The 24,923-nt window shown below is 30.3% G+C and overlaps 1 protein-coding gene and 1 long non-coding RNA gene across 9 annotated transcripts in view; one reads left to right on the top strand and one right to left on the bottom strand.

Moving 5' to 3' along the window:
* The window catches only part of Mvl (solute carrier family member malvolio), a 75,446-nt gene extending 56,719 nt beyond the window's left edge, over positions 1–18,727 (top strand). For all 8 annotated transcript variants that reach the window (XM_076470633.1, XM_076470632.1, XM_076470630.1 and 5 more), the window contains 6 exons: positions 325–363; positions 985–1,104; positions 2,090–2,313; positions 4,462–4,621; positions 5,723–5,773; positions 14,205–18,727. In XM_076470633.1, the coding sequence (XP_076326748.1) occupies positions 325–363; positions 985–1,104; positions 2,090–2,313; positions 4,462–4,621; positions 5,723–5,773; positions 14,205–14,279 (669 nt within the window). In that variant the 3' untranslated portion in view covers positions 14,280–18,727. The remainder of the gene's footprint in view (positions 1–324; positions 364–984; positions 1,105–2,089; positions 2,314–4,461; positions 4,622–5,722; positions 5,774–14,204) is intronic.
* A 742-nt stretch (positions 18,728–19,469) lies between these two features.
* Positions 19,470–21,579, bottom strand: LOC143233851 (uncharacterized). The gene is made up of 2 exons (XR_013018353.1): positions 20,580–21,579; positions 19,470–19,985 (listed from the first exon to the last, which is right to left on the bottom strand). It is a non-coding gene; the product is annotated as an uncharacterized LOC143233851 (long non-coding RNA).
* Between the last annotated feature and the right edge of the window lie 3,344 nt (positions 21,580–24,923).

Raw genomic sequence — 24,923 nt, 5'->3', positions numbered from 1 at the left:
AGTGTGAACATTTTTATGGATTTTTATTTGTGGTACCATTCAGTAGATGGTGCAGAAATTGTGGTTACATACATAAATACTGACAAAAATCCACGTCCATTATAGTGAGATGAAACATTCTAAAGACTGTATGTGGTAGAAATAAATATTTTTGGAACATGATGAAGTACTGACGTAAATTACATTTCATTTTATAAAAACCCTTAATTTTTATTTTTGTAGTTAAACATTTTACATCTATTTTTGTTGTATAAAAAGTTTTAAAGTAAAATTCAGAAAAGATGATGCAAATAAAAACATATATATTTTTTTTTTACATTCCAGAATAATACAGAAATGGTTGAAGCTGACATCTATAAAGGAGTAAGTTTTTATAAAAGCTAATGTCTGCTTTTTTCATAGACATTTTTTAATCTTAGTCTTCTTCATTTATTTAATTTTCTGACTTAAAATTTTACATGAAAAAGTAAAAATATGAACTTATAATAATATGTAGACAATTTTTGTACTACTCTGTTTTAATTCTCTTAATTTTTAGTTTTAAACAGTTGTTGGTATCATTATTTAGCTTCAAAAAATATTAACTAATCAGTCAAAATGTAAAGCAGTAACTTCCATTAAAATGAACATGGTTATAGTTTCTGTTGAAAACTGGATTGTTATTGCTAAGAAAGAGTTAATTTCATAAAAAGAATGATGTACTTCATTGTTAAAAGAAACAGAAAAAGTGTACATAAGAAATAAACAATTCTTACACTTGTTAAAACTCAAAATGGCTAAAGCTAAATATTCCTTGTATATCATTTTAATTAATTTGAAATTTGTGAGGAAATGTAACTTTTTTTAATTTTTAAAATGTTGATGCTCTAGTATGCTTATATAAAAACAACAATGAAAATTGTAATTTTAGTGGTTTGAATAGTATTTTACATAACTTTAATCTGTACATGTGTCATGATGCAGTAAGTTTCATGTGTTCTTTAGGGTGTGTTTTTAGGTTGTCAATTTGGGGTTGCAGCTATGTACATTTGGGCAGTTGGTATTTTAGCAGCTGGACAGAGTTCAACTATGACTGGTACATATGCTGGCCAGTTTGTCATGGAAGTAAGTATAAGAAATGTTATTTACTTTAAAATTAATATACCACTGATTTTAGGGAAAGTGGTTTCAGCATAAAAATATTACTAATAGTTGCCTTCCAAACATTACCTCTGCTGACAAAAACTAGGAGTAAAACATTCAATTTGACTATAGACTGGCCTAAAGTGTATAGGGAAGAGAAATTACTCAGTTTTTTGGTGTTTTTTTGTAAGTAAATGTTAATAGTTTGTTTTCTATAATTGTTCTAAAAACAATTGTTACTGGATGTGCCATTATATAAAAGTTCCTTTAAAAAGTCCTACTATTTTTAACAGAAAGATTCACCTGTCAAAAGCTCTATGGTGTAATAACTTTTAACATTTTATTTGCTGAACTTTTTGACCCTATGTATTTTCTCTTATCATAATGTGGATCTTAAAATTTTTTACATAAAAGTTATTTTGCTTTTACAAGATCTAGCATAAATTTTGTTTTTAAATGGAAAATAGCATAAACAAGTGATGTTTTACTCTTTGCTAGAAGAAAGAACATAGTGCATTTTGTATGGTACCTGAGGTTATGCTTATCAATGAAATTTTTGTTGTAATACATGACTGAAGTTTTGTATAACTTCATATAAAGATGTATTTGTCATTCTTAGTTTAAATAGGTACAGCTTTTTGGTAAGACTTTGTACTCTGTATTTATAATGAAGAGGCTTAATTTCATGAAAGCAAACATCTCTGTAGGTGAATAAAATGTTTGTAATTATGGGACTGTGTCTCCAAAAATCTTGTGTTTTGTAGCAAAAAGAGAATAAAATTATGTAACAAAGTTTTTCATATTATCTTTGTTAGTGTTCACATGTGGTTCTTGTAAGATCATAGAATTGTATTTTCACACAGTGTCAATAACATCAGGTTAAATAGTTATCCCCATCAGTACAAACAAGCATAGTTAAACATTCTATACCTAGTTATGCTTTTGAAAGAATCTTTTATAACTACAGGGTTTTCTTGATCTTCACTGGACCCGCTGGAAGCGAGTTCTACTAACTCGAACAATAGCCATATTTCCCACACTGTTTGTTGCTATCTTTAGTAACATTGATGATTTGACTGGCATGAATGATCTACTGAATGCTCTCATGAGTCTGCAACTTCCATTTGCACTTCTTCCAACATTGACATTTTCTTCATCTGTTGCCATTATGGGAGATTTTTGTAATGGATTGTATGTACAAACACTTTTTTTTCTCTTATATTTTGCCATTATAATAATGTAGTTAAAAACAAATAATCTATAAAGCAGTTGTTATTTTTGATGAGTAAGGGTTAGCTGCATCTTATAAGAACAATACTTCAAGTCTTTTACTGTCCTTGAAAATACTTCTGATACAGTACATTACCTCCATTCACATAAATAGTTATTTTTGTTTAACACTGCCCTCTATATGTAAAAAAAAAATTATACATGCTACAAGCCTTTTATCTTTCCTTCGTTGGTAATGACCACTTCCAATTTCTTTTTCGTATAAACCATCATGTGTCAACCCTCCAGCAATAAGAGTGTGACACTCATTATGCATGCGACATCCTCTATTCAGTTCTACTTAACTATAACGTCTTTGTTTGGCACTACTCATGCCCTGTCTTTTAGTTTGTGCTCTCTTTAAGTGTTTTATTTTAATATTTTTGTATTAATTTTTCTCAAGTTTACTTTTTATTATACAATAGTGATTTTGTAACTTCTTGAGTTATATTGAAATGAAATTATTTTATATTTTTACCTGGTTATGGTATTTATTACTTCATTCCAAAAACGTGTTACTGTTTTGCCAAAACAAATATATTTGGTGATTTGTGATGAGAAGAAACACACTTGATGTAAAAATGTATTCTGAAGATGGCTGGTATGGGTATTAGCACTTTAATTAAAATAAAGTACAGAGCAATGTTTCGACCTTCTTAGGTCATCTTCAGGTTAACAAAGAGAGAGTTTGCAACTGATAGATTATATGCAATTATATTTGCAAACTATCTCATTGTTAACCTGAAGATGATCTGAGAAGGTCAAAACATTGTTTTGTACTTTATTTTAATTAAAGTGGTAATACCCATACCAGCTGTCTTAAGAATACAGTTGTGTTTGGTTCTACATTTTGCATTATGAATTTCTATGTAACCATCATGCACCTTTTCTTTTTCCGTGCATGTCTACCCTGCCAGTAGTTGGAGATGCTTCATCATTTGAGCACTAGAACTACATCTCATGTGTTCACCTCCAGTTATCTGCATTTAGTATGTGTTTCTTCCTTGTGAGGGTACCATCATCCATGCATTACATATCATGACAACCTTCCCACAGAACCTTTTAAATCCTTATTTATTATCTTGTTATTGGCATCAGAAAATATGCCTAAGCTCATCATAATGGCTTTTAGGATTCACGTTTTTTCTTATGTCCTTAGCCTTTATTTGCAGATGAGGGCATTCTTTTGGATTGGCTTTGGGTTTTGTTTTGGGGTTTTTTACTTCCTAAATCCTGTGCAAGTATTATTACTTGCATGTAGATATGTCCTCCTCTTCTGTGTCATTTAGCAGTCTCACTGTTCAACTAACTTTACTTATAGAAAGCTTTAACATAGGATTTCCATCCATAAGACTACCCATGGAAGTATTGCACTGTAGAATTACCAGGAAGTCATGATGAATCAATTGTTTAGGGACAAAACATATGCTCATGTTGCTTTGGTTTTTGTCTTCATCAACATGTTGCTGCTTTTAGCAAGTTGTTTTGATGAGATGCAACTATGTTTTTAAACCTCTTGGTCAAAATTTATTAATGTTTAGATTTTAATTTAAACAGCCATACTATAGAGAGTATAGTGGGCTAGTGGGATATATTTTTGCATCTAGGAAAGGTTACACATTTGAATTATTTTCAAACCATAAGCCTGAGAGAAATTGCAGACTACAGTTGCATAGTTGTGTTGTTCTTGTGTCACAGTTGCTTGCTGGGATACTAAGTTTCAGAAATAAAAAATAAAAGTGATGGCTGTTGAAAGTATAAACAAGGGAGCTAAAATTTTCTGTCTGTCCCTTGTAATTTTTGGCTGTTCAATTCTTTAACTCTGAATATTAGTTTTTATTACAAAATCTTTTAGAATCACCTGTAAATTTTGTGTAAGTCAAGAAAAATAAATTATCATTCATTAAATTATTAAGTGTTAATTGTATATTTTATATGCATCGTGTAAAAATATTTAAGTATCAAATTTGGGAAGTTTGCTGTGTTTTAGTGTAACTATTTTAGAATATTAACAAGAGGTTGTTTTTTCATTTTTATGTTTCAAAATTTGTGTTTTTTCTTTTGCTGTAGGGTGAACAAGGTTGTTGCAAGTCTTTTATCCATTGTAGTTGTTGCTATTAACCTTTATTTTGTCTTCAACTTCACTCAAAGTACTCTGCCACATCATTGGGCTCTGTATCTTGGAATAGTAATTTTTATGTTCTTCTATGTTCTGTTTGTGCTGTACCTGGTGAGTATTGGGTTCTCAGAATAATAATTTTATTACATGGTGATTTGAAAGTAAGCCATATGTTTAAAAACCGAATATACCTTAAAAAAAACTACTTGATATAAGGGAACAAAAATTTCACTACATATGCACTGAATTTTATTTTGGGAAGGCTGGATATGGCACATGATGTTTGTTTTTTAATAACCAGCATAAAATCCATACTTTGCTGCAAGGTTCAAGTGCCTCCTTATGATTCACAGAAGTCCCAAAGGTACTTCTCCTTTTTACTAACAATAGAAGATTAGTGGTTTGAATAAAAGCTTCTCAGTGTGTGTGCAGGATATTGAGAAGATCAACAAACACTGTTCAGAATATATATAGTGTTTGCAATGGGTTAATTTAAAGATGCTTAATGTACATATTTGGAATGACAAAAAGGACATAGAACACCAGTTATGACAATTATTAAAACTGTATTACCATGTTCAGACTTTTCTAAAAATTACTTCCTTTTGGACAAGTAATTTTTATGATGTAATAATTTTAAATATGGTGTTTTGTTTGTAAATACCCAGGAGTTATTTTTAATATGCTATGTTTTTGTACATTTAGGTAATTTTACTTATTCTAAGAAACTTCTATATTGCTCTTAAAATTCTCAGTCAACATCATTGGCAGGATGTACCATCTTATGGTTTTTGCTTGTCACTGCTTTTTGTGAAAATCTTTCTTTATTGAAGACCACAAACCTTTCAAATAATTGTTGTAAAATACACAGTGCTGTGATTGTTAGCTAAATTTATGTAAAAAGTAAATGAATATTCTTGTGTTTCCTCTTTGTGAGAAAGCTTCTCAGAAGACTGTGCATTATTGAAAAAGACACATAAGTATTAAATTAGTTTCCTAGTATGTGTACTTATATTTTGTTCTAAAAGTGTAGTTAATTTTTTATCAAATTTCAGATAAATTTATGTGTGGGATATTTTCACTTCTCATTAGTTACCTTTTTAAGATTGATCCTTTTTTTCTCCAGTTTCATTTCATATCATATCTTATAATTTCCTGTTAGAAAACAATGACTTTTCTTTAATAAACTATTTAAATATTTTTTTTCTCTAGGTTGGAATCTTCTTGGTTGTTTTAGGATGTAAGAAATTAATTACTCTTCCTGTGAGTATGGTTTCTGGCTTTTAACCATTAATAAACATTTCTTTCTTACAAACATAAGGTTTATGTGTGTGTGTGTATATATATATATATATATATATCTTGTGGTAAATTGTACTTGTAGAACTACTAAATGGTTACTACTTGATTTAGTATTTTAAGAATACTATGGGTAGAATTCTAAACTGTACTATGTGATGTGATCAACATTTTGGAAACAATTCTTTTTCAAGATCATAAGGCTTATTACTAAACTTTAAAATTGTTCTCTTGTACCACATAATAAATATTTTTTTTATCTTTGAATGTAAATGTTACTTATTACATTTAATAATGTTATATGTTAATTAGAGTATCAGTATTTTAGTTGTTTATTGTGTGATTTAGGTGTTAATTTATTTTCTTACTCATTATTTTGTATCTCAGAAACTTTACTTTTTGGATGTGCTGTTTGTACCTAAATAATAATGTGGTGCAGCAGCTTATCTCAAGCTTCTTTACAATTACACTATTGGAGCAATTTAATAAGTCTTCATTGCCCAGTTGTTTTTTTAGAGGGAAATTAGGGAACATTTTGCTTATATATAGTTACAACATGGTTACATAGTTCCAAAAACTCTAAAGCTATGACAATACTTGAAGCTGATAAGTAGTGTTTAAGTGTTCTGTAAGTAAACATTTAAAAAATAATTCAATATATCATACTGTGCTATTTCTGTAACCCTTCACAATGGGTCAGGATCAAAGGTCATGTCATCACATTTGGTGACTTGTATTCAAAATTTTATCAAACTACTATTTCATGAATTTATCTCAATAAGTTTGGAATCATGTTGTAGATTATAATTTACGAGTCAATAAACAAGTTAATCAAGATTTCAAGGATGTAGATTTTACCTTTAGTCAGCTTTAAGTTTCATATTTTTATGACCTAAATACAGCTTAATTACTAAGCTTAATTTTATAGTGGAATTCTATGGTACCAGTGTGGTTATTCAAGTGTGTGTGTGTGTGTGTGTGTGTGTATTATATGTTTGTTATTTTTTTATTATATTGACCTTCCATTCATGCCTAGCTAACATTACATAACTTGCATTGATGTGGTGCACATGCATTCATGTTACTACATCCAGTAATATAATATTGAACTTTAATTTTTACAAAGTGACCCTGTCTTGGCTGTGTTTTAGTGGACTAGTATATTGTAATATACAGTCACATTTCAATTATTAAACATTGTATATTATTACCATTTAGAAATAAGTTATTAAACTTATTTTTGTTAAAATATAGAACAGTAAATAAAGATTTAAAACAAATAATTCTCTCTTCTAGCTACAACCTTTGTACTCAGTTGTTGTTTGATGTAAGTTGCTAAGCCTTTCAAAATCTTGCACATGGAGGATATCAAATGCAATATATTTTTAGGTTTTATATACACAGTTGATTATTTAAAAAATAGTAAATCTCTATATGAATACTATATAATTTTACTATAATTGATCAAGCTAAGTTACTAAGCTGTATTTAGGTCTAGAAAAATCTGAAATTTCAAGCAGACTAAAGACATAACCAAATCTATTGTGTGATATCAAACTTATTGACATAATTTCATGAATTATAGTTCAATAAAGTTTTGAATGGAAGTCACCAAATGTGATGATGTGGCCTTTGATTCCTGACCCATAGCAATAGGGTTAATTAGTTATACTTGTTACCAGGTTGACTTTTGAGGATGCAGATTGATCTGATTGGAAGGTAAAATTAAGAATGCTTTCAAAATTATTATAGACACATTTGATGTTAAGGTTCCAAATACTTTTCACATAGAGGAGTCTTATACTAAGAATACATTAGGTTAAACTTCCTTTCTCTGGATTTTATAATACAGTTAATGTATATGTGTAAGGAAAAGTATTATTACGACTTCCATCAGTTATCTGAAATCATGGTGAAAGCTGCTGAAAAATATATATACAGTTGACTTTCACTTGGATAAGTATAAGTACATTCTTCCTGCTACATACATTTTAATTATCTATTATTGCAAATTATGTTAAACTATAAAAAATGCATGAATAGTTATGTTATGCAGTTCCACTTATGATTCTAAACAAACTTAACTGTATATTCAAAATTGTCATTCTTTCCAATTCTGTTAAATATCTGAATACAGTTGTGCTTTTTTTTACAAACACTGTATATACAATTTCATTTGGGAATATACAATACTATATACAGAAATGTTAGGACATGTCAAAAATTAGATTTTAGGCTACATTCAAAGAACAATGGAAAAATAAATTACTGGTGAAACATCAAAATTTTATTAACCTTTGTATTTAATACAATAGAAACTCAGTGAAAGTACTTTAGTTCAGCAAACAATTAATATTTTTTGTCCTACTTTTGTTTTAATAACTGCAGACAATCTTTCAGGCATTGTTGTAACATATTTAATCAAAGTGTCCCTTGGGATTTTACTCCAAATGTTTTAAATACAGTCCCATAAAGTTTTTTTGGAAGTAGCTTTTGATTTGTCAAGTTTTTTCATGTATCAAATCCCAGATCTGCTCAACTGGGTTGAGAGTGAGTCTCTGTGATGGTAGCTTCTTTCTTAGCTAAGCAATTTTTGCATAGATTGAAGAAATGGATTACACTAAAAGTATACTTTTACAAAAGTTATTTCATTAACAGAGTGTGTATTTGATGTGAAGCATAAAGCTACAGAGTGGGCTATCTTTGCTTTGCCAAACACAGATATCAAAAATCATTTTTATTGTGCTGTAAGTCTGTAGACATACCTCTGAGTTGTTAAAAAATAAAATAAGCAAAGTTAAAAAGTTATTTTGTGAAGAATATTGTATTATTAGATCCTTCTTTAGGATGAAACTGTGAGCCATACATTTGGAAGTTTTTAAAAAGCTATACAAATTATTAAAAATACTATACATATATTTTAACTTTATGAAAATAGTAATTTTGTTTGAAAGTGTTTCAATTTGCAATTAAATCAATTCCTTTTTAAAGAACTTGTATTTAAGACTTTCAAATGTTTATAAAATATCATCTGTAGTAATATTGTAGAAAAAAGTTTTTAGATGATTTGAAAAATTCTAAATAAGTAAAAGTAATTCTAAGTAATAAAGATATTTACTACCAAAAATGTAGTTACAATTTTAACTTTTTTGTAATGAACTGATATTAGACTTAATTGCTTTACAATTATAGATATGTAACAGAGGCAAGATGTGAGTGGCTAAGGCAAGCCGAAAGGTTATTTCGTCTTAGCTACTGGAGCTTCGACTAATACTACCTGAATAGTATTGAATAATATTTCAATATCAAAAATATAAAGTAATGTTATGGCTAAAAATATATAAATGTATATTCGTGTGTAACACACAGTAACAAAAGTAAAAGTAAAGATCTTGCAGAAACAACAATAAAAAGAATAATATACAGTAAAAACAATACAAAATTATGTTATGGCTGAAAATTTAAAAAGATATACATGCTCTTGTGTAACAATAATGTGAAATACCAATCTTGCAATAGCAACAGTAAAAGGTAAATATCTTTTAAGGGACAATAATGAAAGGTGTAACATACAGTAACAACAAATACAAAGTTGTGTTATGGCTGAAAATATTAGTGTTATTATACTGAGTTTATGATTTAATTACAGATTTCAAAATACTTTCAGTTGGTTCATTAATTTAGAAATTCTTGATTCTAATTTAGACATTTCTATTAATTGTCTTTTGATTGAAAGTTTTGAATTTGCTCTTTCATCTCAAGTTTACTTCTTTTGTCCCATATCTAACATTTTATATTTCATCCTTGATTTTTAATCTCATATTTACCATTTTTGTTAGATTTTTTTTTCTAAATATCATTTCAGACAAAAATGTTTTGGACTGTTCTGAACAAATTTAAGAACAAAAAGATTCATTGTTTTATTTGGTTAAAGTAATAATATAAGAATAAAGTAGAAATCATAAGAGCAAATATATATATACACACACATTATTTTTTTAGAATGACATACTGTATTAACCCTATTGCAATGCATCACAGCTCAAAAGACAAGTCATTACGTTTGTGTTATTGAACGATTATTTTATGCATTTATGTTGAGTCATCAGATCAATCTGCCTCCTTAAAAATCAACATTGTAATTAGTACAACTAATAAACCTTATTGCTATGGGTCATGAATCAAAAGCCACATCACACATCATCACATTTGGTGACTTCCATTCAAAACTTTATTGAACTATATTTTATGAACTTATGTCAGTAAGTTTGATATCACACAGTAGATTACAATTCAAATGTTCAAATTATATGTTATTTAATTTTTCAATTTGAAAGTAAATATTTAAAAACACACTTAACAATTTTGTGTTACATGGTATATTGAATGCAGCACTGGCTCATATTAGATGTTTGTGATATCAGAATACAAAGTCTATAGTTATGTAAGAATTAGGAACTCAAATTATCAATATTTAAGGGGAAGAATATAAAGTAATAACCTCCTGTCTTTTCTATATGTTGAGTGTCTCTTATATGTGCTTAATTCTGTATATGATGTGAATAATTAATTGAAAGCTCAGAATGTCCTACAAGTGATTTTCTCAGCCATTTTCAAAGATAACAGTGCCATCTCTTTCTATCAAGATAAACCTTTATGCTGGAAAGTTGGTTCTTTAGCCTGTTAGAAATTTCAAAATGTTTTTTGGACCCAAATACAGCTTAGTTATTAAACTTGATAAATTATAATGGAATTCTGTGGTATTGATACAGTAATTTATGACTCTTTGATTATTCAAATGTATACATACTAATATGTATATATATACTGCTGGCCAAAATCTTAAGGCCAATGAACATAAAGAAAAAATATGCATTTTGCATTGTTAGACTCAACCACTTATTTGAGTAGAGCTTTAAAAGATGAAAATAAAAAAAGGGAAAGTAAAAATAAAAAACCTTTTCAGCATTTAATAGGGAAAATGTGAACAAATGAAGTTAGCCTAAATACTAGCTGGTCAAAAGTTTAAGACCATACTGAAATGAAGCATTAATCGGTAAACACATAACGAAATTTAGTCATTTGTGTTCAAGCATTAGCATTGTCAATATTTCCCACCGACATCTTCTGTGTTACGTTGGGTAAAAACATGGCAAAGGCTAAAAAGTTGACGGTGTTTGAATGTGGCAGAATTGTCGAGTTGCAAAAGAAAGGTCTCTCTCAACGTGCCATCGCTGGTGAGATTGGGCATAGTAAAACTGCCGTTGCAAATTTCTTAAAAGACCCTGAGGGATATGGAATGAGAATTTCAAATGGTCAGCCCAAGAAAATTTCGCCGGCGTTGAGCAGGAGGATTCGATGGGTTGTCCGGCAAGACACCAGCTGATCGTCGAATCAGATTAAGGCCTTTATGGATGCAGAATGCAGCTCAAGAACAATAAGACGGCATCTATGAGAGAAAGGCTTTAAAATCATAAACTTTTTCAAAGGCCACACCACGAAACAGCTTGCTTAAACTTTGCTGAGAAGCACCAAACATAGGACATATAAAAGTGGAAGAAGGTTTTGTTCTCTGATAAGAAAAAACTTTAACCTGGATGGTCCAGATGGCTTTCAACGTTGCTGGCATGATAAGGATATCTCACCGGAGACTTTGTACACGACATAGTAGAGGGGGTTCCATCATGATCTGGGGTGCTTTCTCCTTCCCTGGAACAATGGAGCTTCACGTTATACAGGGGCATCAAACATCAGCTGGCTATGTTGGTATGTTGGAGAGAGCATCCTTATTGACTGAAGGCCCTTGCTTGTGTTGAAATGACTGGATCTTTCAGCAGGACAATGCCCACAGGACAAAGGACTTTTTCATGGCGAATAACGTGATTCTTTTGGACCATCCAGCAGTGTTCATCCTAACTGAACCCCATTGAAAATGTTTGGGGGTTGATGTCAAGGGAAGATTATAGAAATGGACATCAGTTTCAAACAGTGCATGATCTTTCTGAAGCCATCTTCACCACTTGGAATAACATTCCAGCCAGCCTTCTGCAAACGCTTATATTGACTGTGCCAAAGCGAATGTTTGAAGTTATTCGCAATGACGGTTGTGCAACTCACTACTGAGACCTCTTGTTGGGCATTTCCTACCCTGTTTAGGACTTCTTTTTGGTATGGTCTTAAACTTTTGACCAGCTAGTATTTAGGCTAATTTCATAGTGTTTATAATTTCCCTATTAAATGCTAAAAAAAGTATTTTATTTTTATTTTCCCTTTTCTTATTTTCATCTTTTGAAGCTCTACTCAAATAAGTGGTTGAGTCTAATAATGAAAGATGCACATCTTTCTTTATGTTTATTGGCCTTAAGATTATGGCCAGCAGTGTATGTATGTATATATAAAACATGAAAAAATTATTTCACTTCACATCCTCCCTCCATGTGCAAAAGTCTTAACAACGTACAGTAAGCAGCAAGCAATTACAAAGTCTGTAACTATAAGACATAATTGTTTGTTTTACTTTTTCATTTACTGTTCTCTGTTTTACAGAAAATAAGTTTTAAACTTATTTGCATAAAGTAATAATGTATATACACATATAATGTATTATAACTGAAATGTGAGTGCATTTCACAAAATACTTACAAAAAATACAGCCAAGATAGATCACTTTGTATAGGTTAGGTTTATATTCTTTGATATGGTAACATGATTGCATATCCACCACATCATTGTAAGTTCTATGAAGTTAGCCAGAAATTGCTGATAGGTCAATGTAATAAATATGTATGTATATAAATGTATAATGTTATGACATTTAAGTTATGTGATTACATGTTTATGTTTTTGAATTATAATTTATAGTCAGTCATTCTAGAAAGAAAAAAGCATGATTTATATTATTTTCTAATTATTTTCTGGTGGTTGCGAGATCAATCAATTTTACCAAACTCATACAGTTTCCAAAATAGTGAAAGTAACAGATAAAATATAAGTTTTTTTTTTCTTAAAACACACTTTATAATAGTTTGGAAGTTATAAAGATTTAATATGTGAAACTTCAAAATTATCTGATGCATAACAGTATTTTTAATCTTAAAATAAAAGTTACTCTGCCTATTGGATATTCAACATTCTGAAAGAAAGAATTTTATGAGAAAATCTTCAACTAAAAAATCTTAATACTTAATTCAAAGCCTGATATTTTCTGTATGAAAGCCTCTTAATGTTTACCAATAACCTGTAAAAGTTTGTAAACATATTCATACATTATCAAAAATCATAATATAATTACTCTCATGGATACTTTTTGTGGTTACGAGCTGGGTGGATTCCACCCAATCCATAATGAACGGGTTAATGGTACATGGAAACTGAAAGTTTGTTTCTAGCAGCTTAGGCTTTGAGCCTTAAGTCGTTTAATATAACAGTTATAATTGTTTTTTTGAAACTCATAATGTAGGTATATTAATATATAACTAATAAACAAAATTTTCTGCATTTTATGTACTTTTTCTTGAGTTGTGGTCGTTCTTCCAAAGTGCAGCAGTGATGAAGGCTCCCTTGAGAGGGTGGAAAACTTAAAAGCTGTTTTGCATAACAGTCATAGTTGGCTAAATTATAAATAGCCTTTAATTAAATTTATTTGTTCATTTTTATGTATGCAGGAAATATTTGTTAAACATTATACACAGCATTTTTGTGAAACATATAAAACCTCTAAAAACCTTTATTTTTCATTTGCATACTTTATTTATGTTTAAAGTAAACCAGTAACCCTTTTAAAACCTTTAGATCTGAAGATGAACTTCTAGTTGTGACTAAAAATATTCTGATACTATAGTCATGATACTTTCATAATTATCCAATATGTGTGTAAGAAGGTATAATAATTTTGTAGCAACTTAATGAGCAAATCATTCCATACTTTAGTTTCAGAATATAAATTTTAAAATCTTTATCATCACACAAAGAGTAATAGATTTTTTCCTTGAAATTCTACAGATAAGTGTATAAATTTACATTTATTTTAAGTCAAATATAAATTACTTGTATATATTTAACTATTTTGATTGTGAAATCATAAATTACTGTATAATTTAAATAAATGAACCTTTATTTTTGCAGTGGAAATCCATTGTACAGCTTTAGAGTACTTAGGGAGAATAACTGTAAGGTATTGGAAGGTTTGTAAATGTGTAACTTTGTCAAGTAAGAGAGATTAGAAGTATTTATTTTTTATGATTAATGTTTATTCATGCAGACACATTTTGAGGTTATCTTAAACTGGAAGCTTAAACTCCAGTTACTAAAAAGCTATGTATAAAATGATAGATGCTTATTTTTAGTGTCCACCAAAACATTTGCTAATTTTACTAAGTTTTTTGTTTTTTTTCAGTACATTGGCAAGTACCTAACAGAATTATATGCACTGGAAACTCAACTATCTGATACTCCAACATACTATATTTAATTTGTTAAGTTTTATAACAACCTGTTCTGCATACAAAGAATGTGGTTTTAGCTGAAAGTACTAGTTGGTGAAACATTTCTTATATATTACATGTAAAATCTTAATTGTAATTGGATAATTCTTCTTCGAAATATGTTTGTATCTTTTTGAGATAGTTTCTTAATTAGTTTTCAACATATTCTTTTAATTTGTTAGTTAAAAGTTTTGTTTTACTTGTGCTTGAAATGCCATTTTGATTAAAATGTAATGAAGGTAGAGTAATATATCTGAAGTGTTATGCATTCCTTTTTTTATGATAACTGGTAAATTCGTAATAATATTTTAAAACAAGTATGGAGTCAGGATATTTCTATGACAATAGCAAGTGTAGTATTTGCTTTACAAAGACTAGAAATGTGTCATTGGTAATCATTAAGTAGCTAAGAAGTTATTTACAGTTTATATAGTAGTAGTTTAAATACATACTAGTTTAAATGAAAAAGCTAATGATGTTATGGTTTGTCCTACTTATTAGAACTTCTAGAATGTGAGCTTCAAAAGTGCTTCTCACCTTTACACAATGAACGGCTATTACTTCACACACACTACCATAATGGTTTCTGAAAACTACAAAATCCTTGAACGAAACTCCAACCCTTGTGTATGTGTTGATATATATATTGCAACAGATTATGGCACAATCCTAATTGGATTATATCCCTTCACCAGTTGGACAGTGTGTAATAATTCTCATGAGCACTAGAAACTGAACAAAGGCTCATTCTTGACAAAGCAAACAAAACACTTGAAGTGAAGAAAAAAATAGGAGGTTAAGCAGAGAAGTGAGTATCTATCTGAAATACATTTTCAGGCAAGGAAAAGGTTTACTTCAGAAATGCTACTGATCTCTGCACAATTAACAGCTAGAATCCCATATTGAAGATAGTGAAGGGGTTGGCACATATAGAGAAACTGCAAGGGAATGCCCATGAATCTTCTTAATGCATGAGAATTGTAAAGGGGGGGGGGTTGGCTTTATGAAACACTAGTTGGTGGTAAACTGCATCTAAATCAAGCAGGAAACATTCCTTGCCTAAGAAAAGTAACAGAATAAGAGACAATATTCAAAGAATCTTTTACTTGGTGCTGAAGTGTTGCTGTTGCTAAGGTAGGTGGTAATGCACACAAAGTAATAGCTGTTCATCATGTGGAGAGGTGGTGAGTACCTATCTAAAATACATTTTAAGGTAAGAACAATTTTAACTGTAAAAATTGATGATTAATTGTGCAGTGATTTACAATGCAAGATAAAGTGGGAAGGAACAGTTACTTGAAAGAAAATTAGGGTAGGTGTTATACAATTTTTGTATGTTACTTTTGTTCAGAATGTTTTCAGTGATTGTAAATGTATTTACCTATTTTAGTTAAACCTTAAAAAATTATGTTTAGAATGAAATGCAAATGCATCAGTGTCTCTGATAAACTAAATTGTGTATGTAGTGCTATTATTGCTTTTCATTGTAAGATTTGGAAAGGTTTGATGATCATTATCTTGTAAAGAAAATGCTTTCATGAACTTTAAAACTGATTGATTAATTTCTTTTATAAAATAAGTTTTACATTTTGATTGTGATTTTAGTACAATTTTTCATTATCGTTTTCAGGAAAACAAACCATACAATTTTTAGTATCTTGTAAAGTGATTTTTTTTAATATTTAAAATGCAAACCATGTAGGTTAATAATTAGAAAAAACATTGTTTGCAAATATTGATAAACAATCCCACCCACTCATTAATGGGATATTTGTTTTACTAAGTTACCCATCAGCATATTTTATTAGTTTGTTGTTTTTATTTTAGTTACTTAAAATTAGCTGTGTAAGATTTATGTAGAACAAATATCTTTGTAGCATACTCATTTGTTAGGATGTATGTAGAACAACTGCTTACGTAGCACTTGTTCATAGAGATGTGTGTAAAACAACTGACTATGCAGCACCTGTTCACTGGTATGCATGTAGAACAAGTATGTTAAATAATTGCTTTTTTAACTTGTTAGATACATTGTATGTAGAACCAAGTGCCTTTGTGACACTTATTAACCAGAATGCATCTAGAACAAGTGCCTATATTGTACTTGTTTGCTAGGATATATGTAGAACAACTGCTTGTGTAGCACTTGTTAACTATAGCATATATGTAGAAAAAGTATTTTAGCAATACTTAGGTAGGTAGTGTATAGAACAAGTGCTTTTGTAAGCTATCTACTGCATATGTTAGCTATTAAAAAAACACATAGGTACAACAACCATATCAATAATATACTTGTCAGCCAAGATCTGTATGATGAATCTGTGCTCAGTACTTTATTTTATATATACAAATATATTTAAAAAATTGCAAGATCTGCAACATTTTTGTGCAGATAAATGTTAATAATTTTTAAAGGTTTTTCATTCTCTTAGTATTTCTGGTACAATTTTTTATTAATCTGAACGTTCTCATATCATGTACTTAAAAAAAACTAACTGAAATCAGTAACTTCTCAAAGTTAAAAATACCCTTTAAGATTTTTAAAAATAATCTAAATACATGTTAGAGCTTTAATTCATGTATTTTCATTATTGTGGAGAGATTGTCTTGTTTGTTCATAAATTTAAAGTTGTTACCGGCTTCTCTTCAAATACTTTACTAAAATTAGAAATAATGTCAACTCACATCAGACAATACTGATTAAAATTATTTACCAGCTGGTTTTTAATTAATTTTTTTTTGTATCTGATGAGAGCTAAAATGTTTTTATTTTGACATAAAAACTAACATTTATAGTAAGATGGCATTTATCTTATAAATAAATCCTTTGCTTTTGTCTTATTTTTATCAAAATGCACATTGAGGAAGAGAGCATGTATTCTATTTTTGAATAGTCAAGTAGTTAGCCTATCAGAATGTGGATCTTAGGTTCATGACCTATTACCACCAAAATAAACACTGCTGCACACTCATAAGAGTGACAGTCAATTCCCATTATTTGATTAGGATGATCCACAAATTGGCAGTGGTTGGTGCTGACTTGTTGGCTTCCCTTTAGTCTGCCCATTAAAAGTTAGGGACAATTAACACAAAATAACCTTTGAGTAGCTTTGCACCTAAATCATTAAATAAACAGCCCATTCATAACCTTTAAAGTTATTTCTTTTGAAATCATTGTCAAAACTTTTTGATGGTCTATGGTGCTTTCTTTTTTAAAAAATTAAAAGGGTAAGTGCATGTTACATATATATTATTCACTAGTTTCAAACTGGATTATGAGTGGTTGTGATTTCTTTATCAATCCAAATATCATTAGAACTCTGAAAATGTGTTGCATGTTTATGCTGTTTTGTAATTAGAGAATATCTTGTGTTATGCTTGATATGTCCTGGAACTACAAATATGAATTACTTTTGGTTGTTTGAAATATATAGAAACAAGTTCCAACTTAACCAGGTGTTTTCTCTTATATTTAATTTTTATTTTTGATATGTTTAGTTAACATATGAGTAACTTCAGTATTTTTGTTATTTTAGAAATGTTTTTAATGTGGTTAATCATATAGGAGGTCTCTGAATCTGTCGTTAATGTGTATTAGTTACCAGGTGTAATAAAGATGATTCAGTTCATTTTCCAGATACAGAAATATAAAACTTGAATATGATGTTAGTCCTTTTGGTACTTTGTGAGTTTTGTATTTCTTGAAAACCTTTATGTTTATAGTGTATGGGAAGTATTTGCTGAAAAATATCTATCTACATTATCAAAAATGTTTTAAATGATACTTAAGTGATAGTAGATTTACAATAACCTTGAGGATGAGCCCTGTCTTCCCACTATTGAATTTACTTGAACTCACTCAAAAATATATTAAATATTATGTCAAATGGTTATTAGCCTACAACAGATCCACAGTGATATGAAGATGGATTGAGCTCAGCCAAACAAGCCTGTTAAAGTTCTTCACTACAGATTAAATAGTGCTTAAATAATGTCAGTGTCTAGTCGCCCAGATCATTAAGTAAAACGTTTCACTTTCTAATATTTAATTTAAAAATGTGTGAGCTTTGCAGTCAAATAAAGTTAATTAAATCCTTATATATCAATAACATGTACCTGTTTGTTATAATATTAACTTCAAACAAGGAAATACAATACTTCAGGTACAACTGACATAAAAAAGACAGACAAGTTACAGTAAAGTAAGCTTGAAAACTTGAATGGACTGCAACTGCCTGTTGAAAGAAAGCCACATAGAAATCTGTGATAAAGGTTTATTTCACAATATTGTGCTAGTATTGTACTGGAAGAAGTGATTGACTATGTACATTATATTTATGTATTAAAAACCTTATGTTGTACTAATAATTATTATAGAATAATTGCTTACTAGACCTGAATTATTGGATGAAATAAAGATATCTGATTTCATAAACCTTCAAGCTCACTCAGACTTAATGACATTGTATATAACAAAATAAGTTAAAGCGAGAAGTAGTTATTTGAAAATATCTTAACACTAAACTTTATAATTTATACTTAAACTTATTTTGAAGAGGCAAGCTCTTCTCTCATAGATCACTGAACTATACTTCTACTAATAAAGCATAGGTACATAGTTTCTTGATGACTAGAAACCCCTTTGAAATAAAAATGTATCTCAGAATGGCTGGTATGGGTATTAATACCCATACCAACCATTCTAAGATACAGGTACTTAGTTTGATGTTTATGTTAATTCTCAAAATTTTAGAACAAAAGGTTATACTGTCACTGTTGGCTTTCAAAGAAAAAACGAAACAACAACCAAATTTCTTTTATCCATCAATTTACTGTTTTCATGAATTTGATCAATTTTAATACAAGTCATTCCAAGAAAGGTGGTTTAAATGTGGATTCTATTCAAATGTATTTGATATTGATTAAGAAAAGATGAGATGTCAACTGACAAAATAAAGACATAATATTAAAGTACTAGTTTTATGGTTTTGCATGTTTTCTGTAAAACACGGTATTAATCAAGGCCGTAACACACATTATTGTATTTTCACATTAGAAAAATCTAAGACCTCCTTAAGAACTTGCCTTCAACCCTCAAATTAAATCTTAAGTGCTGTTATAATGTTACTGCATGTCTAATAACTATTTGTGATAGCCCAAGGATAAACACACACCTGTAACAATTGCTTTTGTATTTATTTTAAAATTTATACAATTTCTTTTCTCTACATTTAAAATTTGACCTTTACAACACCTACTACAATATTGTACAATACATACAATATACTTGTATGGTTTTTGGAGTGTTTATATGATATGGGATGGTTGAATTCCAGCTTGTGACTGTTTGGTTACTTTATGTGGCATAAAAGTGTAAAAACATTAAGCTACCCTTCATTTTTTAAAAATTCATTAATTCCCCCTCCTAAATTTGTATAATATGCCAGTCTTCACTATTGCTGGAACAAGTAGAGGTTAGGCATACAGTGAGTAGAACTTTGGTTACTATCATGGTGAACTAGTTTGAAACAGATTAGGTTAACAATGTGTTAAGTAATAGTTAGTCTTATCTGTTTAGATCTTCTGTGCTGTCCCGATTGCCATTCTGTTGACATTGGTCAGTGCAGCTTACCCTACAATTCTGAAGCATTCCATTCGTTAATGTATGATTTTAGGTAAACTACATGCAGTTCCTGTAGAAAAGGAATGGGGTCAGATGTTAATCTGGTTTCTCCACACATGAGCTAACCAGTTAGCAGATGTTAACCTATACTTTGATAGTTAGAATTTATCATTGGTTTTATAGTCTCTCTCCTGTGACTTTTTCCACATACAAGATGCAATTTTCAAAGATATCTAAGCTACCTTCTGTAAATTTACTACTGATAATTTCACGTTCATTTTGATTCAGTTGAAATATCTTGCACTACTGTTACTAAGAAAAACAAAAACAGGTAGAAGTATTTTTTCTCTCAAATGACGTGCGAATTTCTCTAGTATTAATGAAAATAACAGGTGAACCATAATTTCATGTTAAGCCGTGCAGCTTAGTCATCACAGTTAACCTTGTATCATGAGGTCTAACATCCAGGTAGTATTTTCTATTCATATATCACTTAACAGCTGTGTTCTCTGCTTATTTATCCATTTACATTATATAACTCATGAATTATATCATATGTCCATACATGCATGTAACATTACACAGATATATTTATAAAAGTATATTGCCAAATACATACATCTTCATTATAAATCATCACATACAATATCTTAAAACAACTCACCTCTGTCTCTAGCACAAATGATTTTGGTATCTTCTTATTGCTTACATCAAGCAAGCTGTTTTGATACGTACAGTACCATAATGTGCCATCAACTTGACATTTTTCTTTTAAGGCATCATGAAATAAACTGATACAATTTAGCTCATAAGTCAAAATTATAGTTTGTACTGTTGCTATAGCAACATGTTTTATGCTTTTCATATATATATGGGAGAAAACATGCATTATTTTCTGTATGACTTTCATTACATGCCGAGTTGTGAAGATATTCTCGAGCAACATTTAATCACAGAAAATTGCTTGATAACTCAGAATGCCATTTCAAGCGATTTTTCAAGCTTCTGGGTGTTACATCTGCTGACACCAGCTGCCATAAACTGTGAGAACCAAACAGTTATTGTAAGAGATTTATTGTAGTGGAACTCTGTTCCCACAGATAGGAAATTGTCATGAAGCCCTTTTGGAATAGCTAATTTTATGATCAGCAAACCACCCTCACTGTGTAAATGAGTGATAGTCATACAATGTAGTGCATACCTTTATTCTATAAAATGCTGGTTAAATTTTTTTCAGCTAAAATTATAAGTCAGAATTAATATTCATATTGCTATTATGTAGTTCTCAATATATTCTCAAGGAAACGCAACTCCCTTACTGCATGTGAAGAAGTCGTATATTCAATGAGCAGACAAGATCTTGTACAATTTACAAAGCATTCGTACTTAGTTCGTACTCTATGACTAAATCATAAACCTGCAATGTTGTTATCCAGCATACTATCATTTCATTCATATTTTTGAAGTTCATAACCCATTTGAATGATAAACGATTCAGTCAAATAGTGAGCTTTCTACCACACAAATAATGTCGATAGTGTATCTCAGAACGGCTGGTACGGATATTAACACTTTTATTGATTAGCAGACATTTCAACCTCCTTACGTTATCTTCAGGTTAAAAAAGAGAGTTCCCAAAAGACCGTTGCCGGACACGTCTTAGGGACGAGAGTATAAACAGGTACGGGATTGTAGGGGACGTTGCAGTTGGATGTTACGTTATTAATTAGTATAGATATAAATGTGTTCCTTTATATTAGTTTAATTTTGGTTTTAGTTGCTGTACTAAGAAGAGCTTCTTTGATTTTGCATTTGTTTATATTTGTTTCCCTACTTAGTATCTGGGAGTTTTCTATGATTGTGTTTATTTGATTTGCAGTGTTTAAAAACGTGTGTTTTTTGTTTTGTTTTTATAAATCTGGTTTCCATTTTTCAGTGTGTTTCTCCAATATAGAAGTTGTTGCATTGTATTTTATAAATTGTCTTGGTGTTGTGTTTGTCAGTGTAGTTTTTACAGTAGGGACTTTAGTTTTGTAACTGCCATTTCAGTAAATTTGGTGTTTACTGGAATGTTGAGTTTTGTTATAAGTTTTTTTTCTTCTTCTAAATGTTGGTTATATTTTCGCTGATGTCGGTAATATATGGTATGCAGCAGTGTAAGGTTTTGCAGTTTGTTGTATCTTTGGATTTATTGTTGTTGATCTAGGTGTGTGCACATAGTTTTTTTTCCTTTTTTTTAGGAAATTTGTTGACGTTGATGAAGTGTTGTTTTATTTTGTTGATTTCATCGGATGAGCATAGTTTTGTGGCTGTGTTTATTTGGTTTCTTAATATGTTGGGTTTTTGTTTTGTTTCATGTTCTAAGTCCCAGGGAATGTATAATCCATTATGGGTGATTTTTTTCTGTGTATTTCCATTTTGAATTGCGTATCGGTTCTAGTGATTTTGAGGTTAATAAATCCTATTTGGTTGTTGTTTTTTTCCTGTTCACAGGTGAACTTAATGTTAGTGTTTCGAGTTAACGTGATTGAAAACTAAGTGTGTGTCCTGTATATGTGAATCCAGAAATTGTATCATCAACATACCTGTACCAGTTTAGTGGTGGGTGTAAGGCTGAATTGATTGCTTGAGATTCATTCTGTGTCATAAAAATGTTGGTTAGAACTGGTGACATGGGACTCCCCATATTAGGCCACTTATTTGTAGGCAGTTTTTGATTATTGAACATAAAGTTAGTTTTGGAAGCAGTGAATTCTGTAAGGTTTGGGGTCTTGGATATAAAGTTATAAAGCTATCTTATAAGCTTCAGTGGTTGAGACTTCTTTAAAGAGAGAGATTACATCAAAACTGCCCATTAAGGCTTTATGGTTTAGTTGATTAAGAATAGATTTAAAGTTAAAAGAGTATGTGAAAAAGGAGCCGGTTGATGTTACATGTTTATTTTGTACCCACGCTATATATTTACCGAGGTTGATTCATAGGTCAACATTATGGTCTTAGTGGATAATTGAGTTTGTGAGTGCTGTATAGTTGTGGTGTGTGTGAGTCGGTCTTTCGTAGGTAAGAATAAATGTTTTCTGAGATTGTGTTTTTCTTTTCATTTTTAGTAGTATTTTGTTTAATTGTTTTTTCATGTGTTTATTAGTTTAAATTTGTATTTGATAAGATGTTCATTTTTTGAATGTATTCATTAGAGTTCTTTATAACTATAGCATTGCCTTTATCTGCTTTTAGAATTTTGATGCTGTTGTCTTGTTTTAAGTTGTTTATAGAATTAATATATTTTCCTGTGAGGCCGTTTTTTCAGTTTTCTTTTGTGTGAAATTATGTTGATGGTTTTGAGGTGTTTCGGGGAAACAGATGGGAAAGATGGGTTGTTGGAATTGTTCTCTAAGTTGTCTTCTTCCTGGTGGTTGTTTTCCGTTTATGTAGAGCTAGGTAGGCTTTCATTTCGATATATGGAATATTCGAAATTATAAATAATAGTGCAATTGTAATAAACTGGTATTAAGTTAAAGAAACAGTATGAATAAACTTGGAAAGAATTAAAATGAAGATCACTTCATAATTATACTGAAGCTGAACGTGAAACTTGAAACGAAGGAACATGTCTGGGCACAAATGTTGCCAAACAAGAATTAATACTTTGCTAGGGCCAAAAACGTCACTTATGTCACGCTCTTATTGGTGGAGAAATGACGCATGGTGATTAGCATAAGACTTGTTGGAATCATTTGATTCCAACTGGGGAAGCAGAAGGCTTGTGGCATGTCTAAAGAAAAAGTTCACATAGAGAGGGCAGTACTGGACGAATAGAACTTGTCTTGTGAATGCCGTACTAAAAATTACAGTATGCACAACAAAATTACAGGATTTTAATGCTTGTAATTTTTTAATTAAGCAATTTTTCTCAACCAGGGTCAGAGTGTTTCAGAGGACACCATGTTATTACGTCAGATAAAAGTGGCATGATCTTTAAAGGTACTGACTTTCAAATGCAAGTTAGTTTTTTATATGCATCATCACACTTCAAATTCTTTACAGAGTTCTTGCACCAATTCATAACTGACATATATTTCATTATTGTTTGTTTTGAATTTTGTGCAAAGCTACTCGAGGGCTATCTGCCTAACTGTCCCTCATTCAGCAGTGTAAGACTAGAGAGAAGGCAGTTAGTCATCACCACCCACTGCCAACTCTTTTACTGACGAATAATGGGATTGACCGTTACATTATAACGCCCCCACGGCTGAAAGGGCGAACATGAATAGTGTGACATGGATTCGAACCCGTGATCCTCGGATTACGAGTCGAACTCCTTAACCCACCCGGCAATGCTGGGCCTGTATTTTATTAAAACAACGATTGAATTTAATAATAATAATAATAAAAAGCAACTTAAAATACCATTTGTTTACGAAGGTCTTGTAGAGTAAATTGCCTTTTCCCATTAGGTAGCATGCTTATCACTATTTTATAAAAAACTGTTTGGTCACAGAAAATAATTAGTTTCAAAAGTTGCAAATAACGAACTCGTATATGTGATGAACAAATGAAATAACCACGAGTGACAAATCATAATACAGAAACAAGAAAGAGAATTTTGTGCCTTTTACAAACTTTCATCACAGATGAGATTAGAGTGTGACGTCCATTTGTTTCCTTGTTAATAAGCACAAAGCAACACAGTGCTGTGTTCACCAAGAGTATGGAAATGCAGTTTTTAGTATCATAAACCTGGAGGTACTAGTATGATGTAACCCTTATACAACTTTTTAAGTTTACTTTTAGAATGATATTCCTATTGGCGTAAATCTCATGACTTGAAAGCCTATATAAACATTTAAAAGATCCTGATTAAGCAATAGGTTAATTTGATTGTAAAATTCATTATATATGTTACAAACACCTAGTTGTCAGTCTCTTGAAAATAGCTGGATATTGCTGTTGTTTTTTTATTTATATATATAGCACAATATGTGACTTTGCAAACAAACAACGAACACAG

This window comes from Tachypleus tridentatus, chromosome 12 (genome assembly GCF_004210375.1).
Source record: "Tachypleus tridentatus isolate NWPU-2018 chromosome 12, ASM421037v1, whole genome shotgun sequence".
Lineage (NCBI taxonomy): Eukaryota > Metazoa > Arthropoda > Merostomata > Xiphosura > Limulidae > Tachypleus > Tachypleus tridentatus.
The sequence above is the reverse complement of the archived record's forward strand: the minus strand, read 5'-3'. Positions and strand labels throughout refer to the sequence as shown.